Below are 21201 nucleotides of genomic sequence, written 5' to 3' on the forward strand. Positions count from 1 at the left end.
GTAGTATCATTTGCAAATATCTTCTCCCATTCTATGGGTTGCCTCTTTGTGTTGTTGACTGTTTCCTTTACTGTGCAGAAGCTTTTTAACTTGATGAGGTCCCAAAAGTTCATTTTCGCTTTTGTTTCCCTTGCCTTTGGAGACGTGTCATGAAAGAAATTGCTGTGGCCGATGTCGAAGAGGTTACAGCCTATGTTCTCCTCTATGCTCTTAATGGATTCCTGTCTCAAATCGAACTCTTTCATCCTTTTGGAGTTTATCTCTGTGTATGGTGTAAGAGAATGGTCGAGTTTCATTCTTCTGTATATAGCTGTCCACTATTCTCTGCACCATTTATTGCAGATACTGTCTTATTCCCATTGAAAGTTTTTTCCTGATGTGTCACAGATTACATGACTGTGGAATTGAGGGTCGATATCTGTCTCAGGTTCTTATATTCCATATAACATGGGATAACATCCCCAGAATGTAGACTATTACAAGTCACCGATCAGAGGACCGCACGAACTAATAGCTCATAAACACAACAAAAAGCAGAACACAAAAAACAACAAAAGCCTAAAAACATAAAAAAATGTTCCACTACAAAAAAAAAAAAAGACAAATGGAAAGAGAGAGCAAAGACAACATGGGACAAATAGAAAATAAATACGTGGAATCCATATTTAAATGGTGACGCCAGTCGCATGCAGGAAATGGTCTATACACTATTAAAAGGCACAGATTGTCAGAGGTTGTTGGACTGAGTTTCACAGTAACACCCAAGTAGATACTGCAAATAAGATCCCCACAGTATATGAAATGACACTAAAATCTGAGCAAAAATTCAGGACAATTCCCCCCAATTCTGCTCCACAATGTGGGACATGAAATATTCTCAGGGAGTGGATAGAAAATCTGGGAGGATGAGGTGAACCTTAAACATAATTAGAATGAAACATTTTCTGTTATGTATTTTATACACAAGAGAAAAGAAGAAATATTCACAGGGCATCTTGCATGAGCATATCTAATAGAATATCCTCATAGCCCCCTTCTGACTGGAGCCTTCAAGATGTTCAAACACGCAGTGACACGAACTCCCCTATGGAGCCCAGAGATGGGCAGCTCTCCACATGAACCACCCATGAAGCCCGCCCAGAAGCGAGATTCTCTCCACCAGCCCGAAAAGGAGCATTCTCACGGGGACCAGAGAGGGCATGAGAGAGGTTTGGGGCAGTCAGGCTCAGTGGCAAACTGAGAAGACAGAAATCTGAGGTCTCCACTGTGGCCTGAACCCTTAGCTGATGCCCCTCTTCACCATCTCCCCACCTCACTCTCAAAGGTCCTGCCCCCAAGCCGTGCCACAGAATCAGCACCCACAGGACCGCAGCATGAGCCTGGCCCTCGGCTCAGCCCAGGGGATGCTGCAGGGTGGGACCCTTGAGAATGAGTCCAACAGGCTCCCGAAACTACAGAACCGACCATCCCCTATAATAATCAGCTGTCCCGATTAGTGTGAACATGAGACCCCTGTCATTCCCACCTGCTCAGGACAGAGAGGACCAAGCAATAATGCAGAGCAGAGCCAGCAGGACCCAGGCCAGGACCCTGCACAGCCAAACAGCCTCCACTGGCCTCACAGATCCGCCCCACGTGCAGGCTCAGGGGCTCCTTTATACACCAGCCAGTTTGGGGATGACAGTGAGTCCGGGGACATAAACCCTGCAGCCAGGCCTGGCCTCACACTCCCTCATGCCCTGGCCAAGCTCTGCCCCCAAGAGCCCCAGGTCTGTATCCAGAATGCCTGGACTCCTCCCCTAGACTCGCCCGCACTTCTCTCTGTTTTTCTGGGAAGCGAGCCTCTCTGGACTTTCGCTTCACCTGCTGTGAAATGGGGAAACTTATCTCAAGTAAGAAACATTTTGTTTAAATCAAATCATACGTAACAGTGTAAGCTTCTTACTAATTAGAGAGACTCCATGTGATCTCGGGAGTCGACCTTGGAGGTGGAGTCTCCTGTCTCCCTCTGTGGGAATCGGAAGACAAGCTGTCAGCTGCACTGTGACCTGCATCTTGTGCGATTGGAGCCAAGTCTGAATGAGCAGGTTCCCGGTTCCACAAAACCACAGACAAGGTCACGGTAAAAATTCTCCCACACCAAACATCAGGAGATGTGGGCTGGAATAATAAAAAAGTAGTAAAAAATAACACTAATAACATCAAAACTGAAGGTTTGCCTGCACAACTGAACTTAGCTCCAGAAGCATCACCTGTTGCTCTGATGACCCAGCTACACTGATGGGGATGCAGGAAGCACCAGTCCTGATTCCTAAATACACAGGAATCTGCTGGCTGTGGGACATCACACAGGTTTGTCTGCACCCTGACCCGTTTCAGATGCACTACACTGTACCCTGCACTCTCCCTGTTGTATGAACACAAGAGGCCAGGCCAGGGCGTTTCAACCCTGGAACAAATACAGAAACCCCACCTGTCCTGCCTCCTGCACCGTGTATATGACCTTCTGTGCTGGGCTGGGCTGCGCCAGGGGCAGCTGCCTGTGGGAGACAGGAAAACCTGGTCCACACCCTTCCTCAGGTGACAGGTGCTGAGGTGACCTGCAGGAGGGAAGCTCAGGGTCTGAGTCCTCCTCCACCAGCAGGGGGCAGCAGAGCTGCAGCAGGAGCAGCAGGACAGAGGCTGGGGCTGCCCAGGGGAGCCTCACAGGGACACCGGGCCTGGGGGTCAGCAGGGCTCCAGGGTTCAGTACACGGAGGCTGTCAGGATGACCCATCCTATCTTCTCAGGCTGCAAGGACCATGTTCTGAGGGTCAGACACCCAGTGTCACCCAGGACACTGCCAAGAGTCCGACACAGTGAGCACCTCACCTGGGAAATTCGGGTCCCCTCTCTGTCCACCCCGGTTCCCAGGGACTGAGTCCTCTGTGCTGGGCACGTCCAGAGACGCCCCGATGACTCACACTCTGCCTCTCCTTCCCCACCTCCACACCAACTCAGACCTGGGGCTGCAGCTCCTTTGCTCAGAAGCATCTCAGGGGGCAGCAGGTAGAGCACTCAGAGACCCTGGTCCCTGGCAGGAGCATTGGCAGCCTCCTTGTGACACTGTCTGCAGAGTGACGTGATTCCCATGGCCTGCAGGGACCACGGCTCAGGCCCTAGAGCTCACACCGTGGGGGAACTTCTGATCGTGTGGACCCTCACAAGACCACAACCTCGAAGTTTGCTTCTCGTGGTTTCAGACCCTTTTCACGGGTTTGCATGAATCATTGATGAAAAAATTAAAAGGAATGAAATGGCTGACAATGCCAGTTGCTGGTCTGCTGTGGGTGGGGCCTGTCGTAGAGAAAACGGCACCATGCGTGAACGGACTAGAAATCCTGATGAATCCCAACATCAGGCAGTTGTTTAACAAGGAAACTCCCACCTACAAAATGATGAATGAACCTCAGAATGAGAGAGTTTCCCATTCTGATGACATGCTAAGGATGGAACCACAGTGTGTCTGGGGGACGCAGAGGGGACCTGAAGCAGGAGGAGGAACAAGGGAGGTCACAGGACCACCTCACCCTGACTCAGGTGTTGTCCGCATGTCTCAGAGGGACCAGGTCAGCCCCATGGCCAGGATTCTGGAAGGCCCTGGGCCAGCCCCGGAAAGTCCCCAGGCAGAATGGGTGGGACAGTGATTGTGTTCTAACCCCAGGAATGTGAGCATCATACCAAATTTGGAGATCAAGGCACATTTCTGACCTGAGAGCTGCTTGGAGGAAGCTAGGAGCTCCTCTCTTCCTCCTCAGTCACCTGATCTGAGCTCACAGTGGTTTGCATCAATTTGGAGTCTCAGAGAGGAGGAAATTTGCATAAATACTAACAATCACAGACCCAAGGGCCTGGAAAGGAATAAGAGAGACCAGGGTGAGGATGGGCCAGCTGTGTTCTCAGAGGACAGAGTGCTGAGCACATCCACCATGGCCTGGACCCCTCTCTCACTCCTCGTCCTCACTCTCTGCACAGGTGCTGCCCCCGGTCCTGCCCACACCCCACAGCACCTGAGCTGAGGCTGCCCGATACCCCGAGCTCAGGCCTAGCACAGCCTCAGTGTTGGGACCCTGAGATGAGTCCTGGACCTCATTCCAACTTCTTCTCTTCTGTCTTACAGGCTCCATGGCCTCCAGTGAGGTGACTCAGCCGCCCTTTGTGTCAGTGGCCCTGGGACAGACGGCTACCATCACCTGCTCTGGAGAGGAACTGGGGGAAAATATTCTAAAATGGTACCAGCAAAAACCAGGACAAGCCCCTGTGCTGATTATCTATTATGAGAAAGATAGGCCCTCAGGGATCCCTGAGAGATTCTCTGGCTCCAGATCAGGGAACACAGCCACCCTGACCATCAGCGGGGCCCAGGCTGAGGACGAGGCTGACTATTACTGTCAGACCTTTGACAACAGTGGGACTTCTCACAGTGACACAGGCAGACAGGGAAGTGAGACACAATCCCCTTCCCCATCTGTGTCACACTCTCCTCCAGCCTCAGGAGGCCTGTGCACAGAGCAGTGAGCAGGACACCCCAGGTCCCCAGGGTGAGGTCCCCAGTCTGTCCCCTTGCTCCCAGCCCTCCGGGCAGGCTGCAAAGGATGGATCAGCAGGGGATTTGTAATTAGTTATTAGAACTTCATTTCCTCTGGGACTGTGCTGGAGGAAGGACATACACACATGAGGGGCAGAAATGGAAGACATAATTCACACACCAACTCTTTAAATCTTCCCCAAATGAAATGCCCGAAATTTAAAAATAGCTGCACACACTGACAGCAGATATGATGCTGCAAAAGAAGAGATTAGGGAATTTAATGTCATAGTGATGGAAATATTCAAAAGGAAACACACCGCAAAATACCTAATAAAATTAATGAAGGCTCAGTGCCTGTAGGACACAGTCTCCCACCCAGACAGTGTGCAAGTGTAAGGACTGTGGGAGGGAATGTAAGGAACTGAGGGTGAAGCAAAAAATCTGAGAAGAAATTATCTACAAAGTGGCTTCAAATCTGGAGAAACCCAGGAACCAATGTATCCAAGAAGCTCAATGAAGCTCGGGCACAGGGAACACGAGAGACAGCACAGCACATATCCTATGAAATTATTACAAACCGGTGATGCAGACACTCACAGGCAGAGAGGAGAGCCGTGTTCCCTACAGAGAACCAGTGTTGCGGTGGGAGCACATTTCTCATTACAAGCCATGAGAGCATGTGCTGGAAGGACCGTCTGTTCCAGTGTGACCCAGCTACATTCACTGGGATGCAGACAGCAACAGGGTCAACTCAAAAATGGAGAGAAGAGGGTGCCGATAGGACCTCACAAAGGTTTCTTCCTAGAAATGCACTACAATTTACCCTGCACTCTCCCTGTTGTATGAACACAGGGGCCAGGCCAGGGCATTACAACCCTGGGACAACCACAGGACTCTCATCTGCGCTCCATCCTGTGCCAAGTATGCGACCTGTCTGTTCTGGGCTGGGCAGGGCAGTGGGAGCACCTGACAGTGGGAAACTCTGGTGGAAACTCTGGTGACAGGTGCTGTGGGGTGACCTGCAGGAGGGAAGCTCCTGGTCTGAGTCCTCCTCCACCACCAGGGGGCAGCAGAGCTGCAGCAGAAGCCGCAGGAAAGAGGCTGAGAAACCCACACAGGGACAGCAGACCTGGGGATCAGCAGGGGACCAGGGTTCAGTCCTCAGAGGCTGTTGGGATGCTCCATCCTAACTCCTGAGGCTCCAGGGACCACACTCTGAGGGTCAGGCTCACAGTGTCACCCAGGACACCGACAGGATTGCTGACACAGGGAATAGCTCACCTGGAAATTCCGGTCACCTCACTCTCCACCTGGGGTCCCAAGGAACAGACCCTTCAGTGCTGGGCACATCCAGAGACACCCTGACCCCTCACCCTCTCCCTCTCCTTCCCCACCTCCAGGTGGACTCAGAACCGGGGCTGTAGCTTCCTTGCTCACAAGCATCTCAGGGTATGGGAGGTGGGGCACTCAGAGCCCCTGGTCCCTGGAAGAAGGGTCTGCAGCCTCCCTGTGAGACTGTCTCCAGAGTAAAGTGATTTCCACGTCCTCAAGCCCCATCTCTGGTCCCTGTGCTGTCCTTGCTCCAGTGACAGAACCCAGTTCCCAGGAGGGACCCCTGACTCTCCAGTCCCCAGAGCTCACTCTGTTTGCAAAGTCGTGACCCTGGGGACCATCACAGAGACACAGAGATTGAAGTGAGTCCCTCAGTCAGGGGTGGGTTCTGGGACTTTTCACAAGTTTACATGAAACACTGTTGAAAAAAAAGTGTGAGAAGAAATGCCAGTCCCTGGTCTGGTGTGGGATGGGGGTGTCATAGAGACAGAAGTATTGTGTGGAAATAGACTAGAGGTTGTGATTAATCCCCAAGGGCAGGGGCTTGTATAACGAGTAAATTCCCACACGCACTGTGATGAACAAGTGTCAGAATGACAGTTTCTCATTCTGATGACATGCCAAGGATGGGACCAGAGTGCAGCTCGGGGACACAGAGAAGACATGAAATAGAAAGGGTAAGAGATGAGGCCACAGGACCTCCTTTCCCTGAGTCAGGTGTGGTCTGTAGCTCTGCGAGGGCCCAGCTCAGCCCCATGCCTGGAATCCTGAAAGGTCTCCTGGGAGCTGACACAGCTGGCCTGTGCTCAGTGACCGTGGGACAGATGGCAGTGATCACCTGTCAGGGAGACAGTATAGAGATCTGGTGTACAGTGGTACCAGCAGAAGCCAGGACAGGACCCAGTCCTGGTCATATCCGACAATAGCAAGTGCCCCTCAGGGATTCCTGGCTGATTCTAGGACTCCAACTTGGAAAACGTGGCCCACCCTAAACACCAGCAGGACCAGAGCCAAGACGAGGCTGACTATTACTGTCAGGCGTAAGACAGTAGTGCTGATGCTCACAGTGACAGAGACAGACAGGGATGTGAGATGCACACCCCTTCTGCACCTGAGTCACGCTCTCCTTCAGCCTAGGAGGACTGTAGACAAAGCACAGTAGGTCAGGCCCAGGGCACCAAATCTGAGATTCCCATACCTGTCTCCCAGCCCAGCCCTCCAGGCAGCCTCTGCACCGTGTGGGTCAGGAGTGCATGTGCAGGAGGCAGGCTGGGGCTGCCATGATTTCTTCCCTGGGTTTTGTTGGGGATGGAGTTCAGGCTGGAAGGACACACAGAGAGATATCCATGGAGACATGACAAGTTCCAAGTGACAAGGGGACATTTCAGTTCTCAGTTGAATAGAATCATACTCTGGCACTGGGTGGAAACAGTTCTCTTTTAGAGCTAAGACCTCTAGGGCAGGAGAGGAGTTAAGATGGCGGAGTAGTAGGGGTCTTCTTTTTCAGCTGGTCCCCTGTATCGAGCTGGATAGGTACTAGACCATCCTGAAAACCCACGAATCAGCCTGAGACGCAGGAAGATGCATCTGGATCTCTACAAATGAACATCTCCAGTGCTGAGTATTGAGGTACGAAGTGGGGAGCCATGAATCCGCGCACAGATATCAGAAGATAGACGGAAAGGGAAGGGAGCCTCCACGCTCGGGCACCAGGAAGCGGTAGCCACCTGCACTGGGGAGCAGGCCGGTCTCGCGGACCAGAACCCATGAGAGAGCAGACTGAGACTGTGAGCCTGGGAACGCGCGTGCAACCAGACTGAAAACCGGCGCTCTGGAGCGCCCCCAAACCATACTGAAACAGGGAACTCAGGAGTGTGCGCGGAGGCAGCTGGTGGCTGGCGGAGTTAGAAACACAAAGGACAGAGACGTGCCAGCCCTGGAACTGTGGGCTGGGATGCCAGCTGTGGGGTGCACAACCCAGGACGCTGCAGGGTTTTTAGCAACACCAACAGAAATAGAGTTAAAGAGGCCAGGAGAGCTCAGTGGAGAGCGGACTGTGATCTCTCTGTTCTGAGACAGAGGCTAGGATTCGGCCACTGCTGCTCTGACTCTCAGAAGAGCCACAGAAACCCACCAGGGAAAGCCACCAGAGAACAAAAGCCCAGAAATACCAGCTCACATTGTGCCCATCGCCATCCTCCCTCTCAGGGGACGACAGGGAGACTCTACCCAAACAGGGTGGCCTGAGTATCAGCACAGAAGGCCCCTCCCACAGAAGACAGGCTAAAAAATCAAGAAGCCCATATCCCTAAGGTCCCTATAAACCAAAAGCACGCTGCTTGGGTCCTGGTCAATAATTTGGGCTCTGGGCAACCCCACGACCTCTCCTCATCAGAATGACAAGAAGGAGAAATCCCCCCCAGCAAAGAAAAGATCATGAGTCTGTGGCCTCTGCCACAGAAATGATGGATATGGATATAACCAAATTATCAGAAATGGAGTTCAGATAAACATTGGTCAAGATGATGTGTAGACTTGAAACAAATATTAATGAAAATATTAACGAGAATATAGAATCTCTAAGGGCAGAAATGAGAGCGAATCTGGCAGAAAGTAAAAATGCTACGATTCAAATGCAGTCAAAACTAGATGCTCTGATGGCCAGGGTGAATGAGGCAGAAGTACGAATTAGTAAATTGGAGGATGGGATGGTAGAAGAGAAAGCTAAAACAGAAACTTGGCTCAAAAAAATCCAATCTCAAGAATGTAGGTTACGGAAGATTACTAACTCAATGAAACATTCCAATGTCAGAATCATCAGCATCCCCGAGGGGGTAGAGAAAAAGAGAGGTCTAGAGGAGATATTTGAACAAATTGTAGCTGAAAACTTCCCTAATCTAGCAAAGGAAACAAGCATTCATGTCCAAGAGGCAGAGAGGACCCCTCCCAAATTCAACAACGACAAACCTTCCCCATGTCAGTCATAGTGCATTTCGCAAATATTAGATCCAAGGATACAGTATTGAAAGTGGCCAAGGCAAAGAAATTTCTCACGTACCAAGGCAAAAGTATCAGGATTACATCAGACATGTCTACACGGACCTGTTATGAGAGAAAGGGTTGGGGGGCAGGCATTTTTAAAGCTCTTTCAGAGAAAAAATGCAGCCAAGGATCCTTCATCCACCAAGACTGTCAATCAGAATTGATGGAGAGATAAGGACCTTCCAGAATCGCCAGTCACTGACCAATTTCTTAACCACAAAACCAGCACTACAGGAGATATTAAGGGGGGTTCTATAAAAGTAAAAAGGCCCCAAGAGTGATACAGAACTGAAAGTCACAATCTATAGAAACAAAGACTTAGAGGCAGCATGATATCATTAAAATCATATTTCAAATAATCACTCTCAATGTGAATGGCCTAAATGCTCCCATAAATGCCACAGGGTTGCAGATTGGATAAAAGGACATGACCCATGCATTTGCTGTCTACAAGAGACTCATTTTGAACCTAAAGATACATCCAGACTGAAAGTGAAGGGATGGAAAACCATTTTTCATGCCAATGGACCTCAAAAGAAAGCTGGGGTAGCAATTCTCAGATCGGACAGATTGAATTTTAAACTAAAGACTGTAGTTTGAGATACAGAAGGACACTATATTATTCTTAAAGGATGTATCCAACAAGTGGATATGACAATTATAAATATCTATGCCCCCAACAGGGGAGCAGCAAGATACACAAGCCAACTCTTAACCAGAATAAAGAGACATATAGATAAAAATATGTTAATAGTAGGGGACCTCAACGCTCCACTCTCAGCAACGGACAGATCACCTAAGCAGAAAATCAACAAAGAAACAAGAGCTTTGAATGCCATACTGGACCAGATGGACCTCATAGATATATATAGAACACTACACCCTAGAATAAAAGAAAACTCATTCTTTTCTAATGCACTTGGAACGTTCTCCAGAATAGACCATATGCTGGTCACAAAACAGGTCTCAACTGATACCGAAAGATTGAAATTATTTCCTGCATATTCTCAGATCACATGCTTTGAAATTGGAACTCAATCACAAGGAAAAATTTGGAAGAAACGCAAACACTTGGAAACTAAGAACCATCCTGCTCAAGAATGATTCGATAAACAAGGAAATAAAAAATCAATTTGAACAATTTACGGAAACCAACAAGAATAAAAAACACAAAGGTCTAAAACCTATGGGACACTGCAAAAGCAGTCCTAAGGGGAAAATACGTAGGGATCCAAGCCTCACTCAAAAGAATAGAATAATCTAAAATGCAGTTTTTATATTCTCACCTCAAGAAGCAGGAACAGGAACAGAAGAATAAGTCTAATCCACGCATGAGGAAGCAGTTGATCAAGATTGGAGCAGAGATCAATGAATTAGACACCAGGAGCACAGTAGAGCAGATCAACAGAACTAGAAGCTGGTTTTTTGAAAGAATAAATAAGGTCGATAAGCCACTGGCAAGGCTTATGCAAAAGAATAGAGAAAGGACCCAAATTAATAAAATTATGAATGAAAAGGGAGAGGTCACAACCAACACCAATGAAATAGGAAGGATCATTAGAAACTTTTATCAACAGCTTTATGCCAATAAATTAAATAAACTGGAAGAAATGGATGCCTTCCTGGAAACCTATAAACCACCAAGACTGAAACAGGAAGAAATTGATTTTTAAACAAACTGATTAATTATGAAGAGATTGAAGCAGTGATCAAAAACCTCCCAAAAAACAAGACTCCAGGGCCTGATGGACTCCCCAGGGAATTCTACCAAACATTCAAAGAAGAAATAATACTTATTCTCCTGAAGCTGTTTCAAAAAATAGAAACAGAAGGAAAACTACCAAACTCATTCTATGAGGCAAGTATTACCTTGATCCCCAAACCAGGCAAAGACCCCATCAAAAAGGCAAATTGTAGACCAATATCCCTGATGAATATGGACGCCAAAATTCTCAACAAGATCCTAGCTAATAGGATCCAGCAGGACATTAAAAGTATTATCGATCATGACCAAGTAGGATTCATCCCTGGGATGCAAGGGTGATTCAACATTCGCAGATCGATCAGTGTTATAGCTCATATCAACAAGAAAAAGGTCAAGAACTGTATGACCCTCTCAATAGATGCAGAAAAAGCATTTGACAAAATACAGCATCCTTTCCTTCTGGTGTTCCGCGAGATGCCTGGTGGTGCGCGCTCCCGGTTCACTGGTCTCAGTCCGCTCTCTCGCGGGTGCCGTCCCCACACCCCTGTGCAGGTGGCTGCCGCTTCCCGGCGCCCGAACACGGCGGCTCCCTCCCCTTCCGTTTATCTTCCGATATCTGTGCGCGGTTTCACGGCTCCCCTCTTGTCCTTGCAACAGCAATCAGACAACAAAAAGGGATAAAAGGTATCCAAATTGGCAAAGAAGAAGTAAAACTGTCTCTCTTCGCAGATGACAATATACTTTATATGGAAAACCCAAAAGAATCACCCCCAACAGATGTATCTTCATGCGTCTCAGGCTGATTCCGTGGATGTTCAGGATGGTCTGGTACCTATCCAGCTCGACTCAGGGGACCGGCTGAAAAAGGGGTCCCCTACTCCTCCGCCATCTTTAATTCCTTTCCCGTATATATCGAAAATTTCATTTTAAAGCAACACTCATGGAGTCTCAGCTGAATGCAAAACTTTGCACATTTACATAAAGATAAACATCTGGGCCAGGATGACAGAGTGCCATCTTCCCCTCCCTGCCACTAGACCCAAGATTTATGTCTAGGTTCAAAAGTTATCTGATTGGCCAGTTATGCCAAGGTATTTTCAATAAAGTATTTGGAAACACAGAAGAAAAAAAAGTGGAAACAAATTATTTTCTGCATAGTATATCCTTGTCATAAATCACAAATAAGAAAACCATTGTATAAAATACCATTTTATTAAATGTCACTCAGCATTCATGATTTCATCATTCTGGTGGTATGGAGAGGCTATGAAGTGGCCAATAGTCCAAGAATCAGTATACATACCCAGAGCAGAACAGTGTGAAAGTTATGGAAAACCTGTGGATGGATGGTAAAAATATAGAAATAAATGAATCTACATACAGAAAGCAAGCAGTTCTACCAACTCAAACACTCTAGAAATGTTCTTGCAATTTAAATAAATTACATTTTTCTTGCAGATAGTCTAAAGTTACTTGTTTACTTTTCTGTTTATCTTTGTATGTGTGTGTCTCTGTGTGTGTGTCTTTCCCTGTATGTGTGTGTGTGTATTATGAGAGAGAGAGAGACAACTAAATTAAATAAAATTCTAATATATGCACTTGACAAAAAGAAGTGCTCAATTTAATTCTGTGTTAGTAGAGGGTGAAATGAGTCAAGGAAAAAGTATTAATATAACATCTCCAATTTAGCATGGCAGATTTAGAAAAAGTTGAATCTGGTGAAAGGTCTTAAGAACTGATTACATTGAACATAAAGAAACCAACATAGACACATACATTCATAATTCTATGTATATATTGGAAGAATCAATTTAGCTTTAAGGTTCAAGAAACAGGATTTGCTGTAAGATTTTGTTCTGTCCTCAACAGGAATACAAAGAAATCTATGATTAGAGCTGGAAGGATATGGATAATTCCTTGTTACCTCTATATATGTATGATTTTAAAAATGGCAGTTCAACTAAAATCTGAGTCAATATGTGGATTTGGGTTTTTTGTTTGATTATTTGTCAAGTCAAAATATTCAACTCCCAAATAATTAGAAGTTATAGAGCAATTCAGTAATGTGGTGGGATACAAAATCAATGCTCAGAAATCAGTTGCATATCTATACACGAATAATGAGACTGAAGAAAGAGAAATTAGGAATCCATCCCATTTACAATAGCACCAAAACCCATACATTACCTTGGAATTAACTTAACCAGAGACGTAAAGGATCTATATTCTAGAAACTATAAATCACTCTTGAAAGACATTGAAGAAGACACAAAAAGATGGAAAAATATTCCATGCTCATGGATCTGAAGAATTAACATAGTTAAAATGTCCATGCTACCCAGAGCAATCTACACTTTCAATGCCATCCCGGTCAAAACACCAATGACATTTTTCAAGGAACTGGAGCAAAACAGCCCTTAAATTTGTGTGGAACCAGAAAAGGCCCCGAATCACCAAGGAAGTGTTGACAAGGAAAAACAAAGCTGTGGGCATCACAATGCCGGATTTCAAGCTATACTACAAAGCTGTGATCACCAAGACAGCATGGTACAGACACACAGACCAATGGAACAGAATGGAGAACCCAGAAATGGACCCTTGGCTCCTTGGGCAACCAATCTTTGACAAAGCAGGAAAAAACATCCAGTGGAAAAAAGACAGTCTCGTCAATAAATGGTGCTGGGAAAATTGGACAGCTACACGCAAAAGAATGAAACTTGACCACTCTCTCACACCATACACAAAGATAAACTCCAAATGGATGGAAGACCTCGATGTGAGACTGGAATCCATCAAAATTCTAGAGGAGAACATAGGCAGCAACCTCTATGACATCGGCCACAGCAACATTTTTCATAACACATCTCCAAAGACAAGAGAAACAAAAGAAAAACTGAACTTGTGGGACTTCATCAAGATAAAAAGCTTCTGCACAACCAAGGAAACAGTCAAAAAAAACTAAGAGGCAGCCCACAGAATGAGAAAAGGTATTTGCAAAGGTGCTACAGATAAAAGATTAGTATCCAAGATCTACAAAGAACTTCTCAAACTCAATACACGAGAAACAAATAAACAAATCAAAAAATGGGCAGAAGATATGAACAAACAAAAAATAGGCAGAAAATATGAACAGACACTTTTCCAATGAAGACATGCAAATGGCTAACAGACACATGAAAAAATGTTCAAAATCATTAGCCATCAGGGAAATTCAAATCAAAACCACACTGAGATACCACCTTCCGCCAGTTAGAGTGGCAAAAATCGACAAGGCAGGAAACAACAGTTGTTGGAGAGGATGTGGAGAAAGGGGACCCTCTTACATTGTTGGTGGGAATACGAGCTGTTATATCCACTTTGGAAAACAGTGTGGAGGTCCCTTAAGAAGTTAAAAATTGAGCTACCCTATGACCCAGCTATTGCACTACTGGGTATTTACCCCAGAGATACAGACGTAGTGAAGAGAAGGGCCTTATGCACCCAATGTTCATAGCAGCATTGTCCACAATAGCTAAATCATGGAAGGAGATGAGATGCCCTTCAACAGATGACTGGATTAAGAAGTTGTGGTCCATATATACAATGGAATATTACTCAGCCATCAGAAAGAATGATTTCTCAACATTTGCTGCAACATGGACGGCACTGGAGGAGATAATGCAAAGCGAAATAAGTCAAGTAGAGAAAGACAATTATCATATGGTTTCACTCATTTATGGAACATAAGAAGTAGGAAGATAGGTAGGAGAAAAAAGAGAAGAAGAAAGGGGGAGTAAACAGATGGGTATGAACCATGAGAGACTATGGACTCTGGGAAACAAACTGAGGGCTTCAAGGGGAGGGGGTGGGGGAATGGGATAGGCTGGTGATGGGTATTAAGGAGGGCACGCATTGCATGGTGCACTGGGTGTTATACACAAGTAATGAATCATGGAACGTTACATCAAAAACTAGGGATGTACTGTATGGTGACTAACATAATATTATAAAAAATATTATTAAAAAAAAAAGACCTCTAGGGAAGCAGACTATAGGGTCACGGTGACAAGGAGTGAAAATTTTGCAGTGGGTCACCCAGAATGTCAGTGAGTGGGGACATTCCCAAGTCCACCTCTTCATTCCTGGACCCATGAACACTGGCTATGGAGAAACAACATCACATATTGGACATAGATTCAGTGCAAATATCATCTCCAGCCAAATCTTGCCCCAACCCCACAAGGGGGTGTCATGTGGCGGGACAGTAACAGGTCTGCAAGAGGCAAGTAGTCTGTTCATTCAAGCCAGCTGTTTCAAGTCGTGGAGAACATGGTACAACCAGTGAGCTCCATGGACATCGGCACACTGCCGCCCTTTTCTGATGGGAACTGTGAGCCTTGGACAGAAGCTGCACTGTGTACTACAACAGTGGGTGAGGCATTAAGTCCAAGGGTTACAGTTTGGGAAGAAGCACTGCCGTCCAAGAAAACACGTCCCTACATAGGGAAAGGTCTATTCCAATAAGGACAGAGCTTCCATGATGGATGAGGTCTGATGTAATTCATCTGCCACCAGGCTCCTGGCTGACTCCCAAGGGAAGGGTCTCGCCCTGGGAACTCAGGGCTGGTCTCTGCTGTTGGCAGAGTGGTCCTGAAAAGTGGCCATAGCCTTGTCAGCTTTATGAGTGGAACTCCCTAGGGATTATCCCATGAATAACCTCCCAACTTGCAACATGGCCACTTTGCTAAGGGCCAATGGACAAGTTCAAGGACGGAGGGACAAGAATGCTGACCACTGTCCTCAGATGTGTCATATTTTCCACCTGATTATTAACACCATTTCCCTTTGAGGACACACTCTTGTGGGCATTTTCATGGAACACAAATAGCTCTGTGTTCATTTGGGGGTGGGTTCTCCTCACATATGTCTTCCTCAAACATCTTTCACCATTTTCCTTATTGTGTTTCTTCCAAGTCTCTGACCATCCAGTCAAACTGAGTCAGAGAATGTAGGTTAGAATAAAGCCACGTCTGTCCTGGTCTCTGTCCAGGTGAAATAAACGAAGGACTCTGCTCAACTGTTGCCTTATTGGAGAATGCCCTCCACCCATATTATGCAGGGGTGTCCCAGATGAGGGCTGCAGGACTAATATTATTAACTATTAGAGTTCCCTGCCTATCACAAGGGGACCTCTTAAACCAGCCCTGTGGTTTTTCCTCTGTTTCAGTTGTTCATAGAAGTGTCCTCACTTGGTCATACGTGTGCCAAATCCTCTCACTTTCTCTCCCACCATCACTACTATGGAGGCTCTGCTTTGCCTTGTTGTTGACAACAGACCTCAGGATGGCTGCTGCAGCTCCAGCTCTCACAAACGGGTACAAGAGGAAGAGCACTGCATAAATCTAGTCTGTTCCTTTCATTCACAGACAAAACTCCCCAGAAAGATCCCCAGTGGAATGACTCACCGATGGCCTAGCTCTGGACCACAGGGTCAATGCTGACCTGCACAGACCTGAGAATAGCAATAGTGTGACTTCTCAATGGTTCTAGTAGACGAGATACAGATAGGCGGGGCTGGTAACTGTGCCGTTTCACCAAAGCAACTGCGTCCTCTGTGCTGCCCCTCCCAAGGCAGGATCCAAGAAAGACTTGTGTCTTACTCACACTGATCTGCCAGGGTGGGACCCATGGCCGACCAAGCTGGGTCTGAGGACATTCCTGTTGGTTGAGTGTCCTCCTGTCTCTGTCCTTGGAGAAGGAGGCATCGTCACACTCTGAGGTGCTCCAGCAGACAGAACAAGGGAGAGGCCATCCCTGAGTCCTGTGTCCCCAGGGGCCCAGCCCCAGAACCACACCCATGACCACGCACCACCCCAGAGGCATGAGCCCTGAGTCCCCAGATGGGCCAACCTTCTCTTCACATGAGCCTCTTCCTATTTTCATGGATAATCTGACGCCTCCTGCCTGGCCCTGAGGCTGGCAGGGGCCCCACAGAGAAGAGCAAATCCTCCCCTGGGGACAGCATGTGTGGATCAGGGGGAATCGGGATGTGAGCAGTGGGTTTTCATTCTCCACCTCGAGGAAGGAGTTCCCTGCACCTCCAGCCACCAGTGTGCAGCGGCCACTGGGGGGCAGCAGAGATCACCTGGCAAAGCCTCAGGGCTTCTACAGGGAGGACTGGTCACCAGGACCTGAGACCAGAAGGTAAAGGTGTAGGTTTTCTACACTATCACCTTTGCTCTTATGTAAAATTCTGACTCGGGGTCTCTCATGTCTCTTCTGTGCAATCTGTCTCTGTCTCTAGCACAGGTCCAGGGCTTCATGACGCTCCACCCAACCCCATTCCCGCCACACTCAGTCACTGTCAGTCCTTGCTCAGGCACTGGGTCTGTCCCTGGCACGGGGCACACCCTGGGGATACTGAGGCACAGCATCTATGAACTGTCCCAGGAGCTGTCCCTTGCCAGAGAATCCAACAGCACCTCTGACTCCCTAAAAATCCACGTGCACCTGGCAAGGGAGGAATTTTGCTCACGTTCTGATGTTCAGCAACACAGACCAGGGGTAGGACACACACTGACCTATGATCCTCTAGTACCTAGAGAGTAAACATTCTATGATGGGTTCAGGAAACGCAGACAGACTCCACCTCCCAGATCTGCTGTGACCACACCCACCAAGGAGCCAGGTCAGGACAGGGAGAGGGACAAGGTTTGGACCCCGGACTATGGGAACACAAGTGAATGAGAATCCCCAGGGCTGAGGATGGGTTTGCAGGGGCTGTCCCCTCCCATCTCTGCCCCTTGGAGCTGAGCCCATTTCTAAAACCACAAGGCCCCTCAGCAGCAATCTCTGGGCTCTGGCTGATTTGCATAACCAGCAGGTGTCTCCAGCAAGGGGATAAGAGAGACCTGGGAGGAACCCTGCTCAGCCTTGGGCCTCAGGGAGAAGTATCGAGGCACCAGCACCATGGCCTGGACTCCTCTCCTCCTCGGATTCCTGGCTCACTGCACAGGTGCTGAGCCCAGGCTCACCCCCACCCCAGCCCTGGGTTCTGGGACAATCCTGGCCCTGACTCTGAGCTCAGCAGTGGACTGTCAGTGGGGGGCAGGATGACTGAGGCCCTGCTGTGGGATGAGGGGCTGGTGGGGTGATAACCTCCCACTGTGCTCCCTGGCTCCTTGGAACAACATGGGCTGGGCCTGCCCAGAGAAAGGGGGTGGGTGCATTTCATTTGTTCAAAGCTCCATCTACCAGGCAGGTCCCAGGGGCCCAGGATCTAAGATGACAGCAGGGTGGAAATGGCTTAGGGACTCGAAAGACCTCAAGCCAGCAGGTGGGAGTACCCAGGGGAGACACCCCAGGCTGGAACCCGACCTCCCATCTTCTCTTTTGCAGGCTCCATGGCCTCCTATGTGCTGACTCAGCCCCCCTCGATGTCGGTGAACCTAGGACAGACTGCCAAGATCACGTGTGGGGGAAACAGCATTGGAAGGAAATATGCTTCTTGGTACCAGCAGAAGCCAGGCCAGGCCCCAGTGCTGATTATCTATGAGAATAGCAAGCGGCCCTCGGGGATCCCTGACCGATTTTCTGGCTCCAGCTCAGGGAACACGGCCACCCTGACCATCAGCGGGGCCCGGGCCGAGGACGAGGCTGACTATTACTGTCAGACCTATGACAGCAGTACTTATGCTCACAGTGACACGGGCAGATGGGGAAGTGAGACACAAACCCCTTCCCCGTCTGTGTCACACTCTCCTCCAGCCCCAGGAGGCCTGTGCACAGAGCTGTGAGCAGGTCTGAACCAGGTTCCCTCATCTGAGTTCCATAGACCTCCCTCCCGATCCAATCCTCCAGGCGGCTCTGTACAGGAGAGGGTCAGGAGAGCATTGACAGCTGATAGCCTAGGCTGCCCTGCTTCTCTGGGCCTGGGTGTCAACTGGAGGCAGAGGGACTGTGTAGAAAAAAGACACAGGGAGGCTGTCATCCAGTGGTCATTATTTCCGTGTCATGGTCATGGGTAATGCTCTCCGAACTGACCAGGATTAGAGCTCAAGCTGTCCCAGCTCAGCTGAGCTCCTGAAGCCCTGGGGACAGGACTGGAGCCTCCTCTACCAGAGTGGAACAGACAGATACAGCAGACACTGAGGGCTCACCCACATCCCCTCTTCTGGGCTCACACAGCCACCCACTGCTGCCTGGAGCCCCTGACAGCTCACAGGGGGGCTCCTTGCTCGCAAGTGCTGCTGGTTCAGAAATCTGCTTCCCCCGTGTTCTGTCCCTTCTCAGAGAGATTCAGATGAACCATCTCCAGAGGCCCAGATCCCAAGGCCCTGCCTCAGGTTCACACGTCCTGAAAGGTCCCAGCGGTGAGCTCCCTGCAGGAAGGAGGCCTCATCTGATGGCTCAGTCTCTGTGGGCCGCTCTCCTTCTGCCCAGGCTGATATCCCTTCTTCCAGGTTTTTACACATGGACTTCTCGGTCTCAGAGTCTGCTTCCCGGAACACAGTGTGAGATGGCCAGCATCCTGGAGACAGTCCTCAGTGAGTGGAGGAGGCCACTACATACACCAACAACGCTGGGTTTCTCCCCCAAACCCCCGGTGTGCACGTCCAATCCCCAGACAGATCAGGTCGTTCTTCTACTTTTATATGCTGAGAAAATATGCAGACGCACTAGGTGCTCTGCGTTCTGAAAGCCTGTTAGAGTCACATCCATGCTGATGGTGAATGGGGACGATGGGGCAGTTTTCTCCTCCTGCAAAGTGGCCAGAAGATACACAACCCTGTAAGTGAGACACACATGGTGTTGCCTCACTTCTGCCCCCCAAACCCTGCACAACAATCTCTCCTTATACCCACCCTACCCAGAAATATGGACAGAAAACAATTTTATGAAATGCAGTCCGGTCTGTCAAATCTGACACGTAATGAGCTACCAGAGTCCCACCTTATGCACATGAAATCTGCTAGACCCACACAGACCACAGGCTGCAAATAAAGGGACTGTCAGGACCTTGCTTCTGCCTCACCATGTGCAACTATCCCACGACAACCACAAATGGGCTCTTTCTCCCCTAAGAGGATACAAAATACACTTTTGTCTACTAGGGATTCTTATTTTTGTCCAACTTGATTTGATGTCCTAACCATCAATATTGACATAGAGAGTTTCCTACATTAACACATCTGATATTACAGGATAATGGGAGGACACAGGTGGAGAAAACAGAAACATATGGTTGCTATGTATGCAAACATACTCCTACAACATAAGGAGAAACACCTGTTACTTCTCTCCTGCTCACTTCTGCCACCCACCTAGGGTCAGAGGGTCATCTGTCATGACGTATTTCAACACCCACCCCATGATCCCCGTCCCTCGACAATTACCTGAGCTAGTCATCATCCCTGCAGTTGGCAGGATAAACCCTCATTCTGGAGCATCGGTCCGTTATCAGACCTGCTGGATTGAATTGTGGCACATCTGTGGCTGTCGTCACAAGCCCAGGGACTATCAGGGGACCTCCTGAATCCATATATGCCTGCTGGCCCACTTGTGTAGTAGACACCCAGTCCCCCCTTGACAGTCTCCCCCCTTGATGAATCAGCCCAGCCGGTGTCCTCACTTTCCCTCATGATTCACTCCCAGGAGGAGCTGAAAGGAGCAAGGCTCGGTCTCTGCCACCAGAGCCAGGCCGTCAATACTTCCCGGGGGATCACCCACCCACAGCACACCCTCCATGTGGCTGGTCAAAGAGTCCATTCTGAAGCAGTGTTTCAGATCATAGGGGTCTAGACTCTGATTCAAGCTCCCTTAACCAGAGCAGGTCAGCTAAGCCCCATGTCTCAGGCTGCCGAGTAGGGCCGGGGAGATCAGTGGAGGGCGTGAGATTCTCCACAGTGGCCTAGACCCCCACCCTGTGAAGCTCAGTGAGCACACAGTCCCGGGGGGCAGGGAGGTGCTCCCCAAGATGCAGACGTAGCTGCAGCAGGACGGGGGGGGGCTGGGCATCTGCAGGTAGGACAGCTCCCAGCTCAGCCTGTGGTGCTCATCCTCCGAGGACCACCCTCTGCGTGGCTTCACCCCTGCTCTGCTGCTGCTGCTCAGGGGAGAGGCCACAGGGGGCGCGGGGTGAGGCACAGGTGCCCTGCTCTCCCTCCCACTCCAGGTCCTGGGGGTCAGGGCCCTGCACTCACCATGTCCACATGGCCCCCTCCCCTCACAGGGCTGTGACCGTCACTTCTGACTCAGCCTGTCTTCCTCCAGGACCCTTTCCTCTCCTCTCTTACAGGCTCTGTGCTCCCCCTGCCTGAGGCGGACTCCCTCCATGACAGTGGTCCTGAACAGCCCCAGGACCCCCTGCTCTGGGGATGAGCCCAGGAGTGAACATGCCTCTAGGTACCAGCAGATACCATGCCCGGTCCCCGAGCTGACTATATATATATACAGATATGAGTGACCATCCGGGGCTGATTCTGAGGATGGGCCTTAGGTAAATGGCCCCCTGAGCATGACCAGGACTAGGCTGACCATTGCTGTGCCACCTAACGTGGCATTGGGAGAGCCT

General features: G+C 48.9%; 1 protein-coding gene across 25 annotated transcripts in view; it reads left to right on the forward strand.

Moving 5' to 3' along the window:
• The window catches only part of IGLL5 (immunoglobulin lambda like polypeptide 5), a 174959-nt gene that overhangs the window by 69090 nt on the left and 84668 nt on the right, over nt 1-21201 (forward strand). For 2 of the 25 annotated variants that reach the window (XM_040619455.1, XM_040619445.1), the window contains exons 1-2: nt 3930-4014; nt 4160-4457. The exons of 14 other annotated variants lie outside the window; for them this stretch is intronic. In XM_040619455.1, coding sequence (XP_040475389.1) covers nt 3969-4014; nt 4160-4457 — 344 coding nt within the window. In that variant the 5' untranslated portion in view covers nt 3930-3968. Of the gene's footprint in view, nt 1-3929; nt 4015-4159; nt 4458-17484; nt 17644-18026; nt 18325-21201 lie in introns of those variants that run through there. 9 more of the 25 variants (XM_040619467.1, XM_040619478.1, XM_040619465.1 and 6 more) reach the window with 8 other exon arrangements.

This window comes from Ursus maritimus, unplaced genomic scaffold (genome assembly GCF_017311325.1).
Source record: "Ursus maritimus isolate PB19 unplaced genomic scaffold, ASM1731132v1 scaffold_33, whole genome shotgun sequence".
Classification (NCBI taxonomy): Eukaryota; Metazoa; Chordata; class Mammalia; order Carnivora; family Ursidae; genus Ursus; species Ursus maritimus.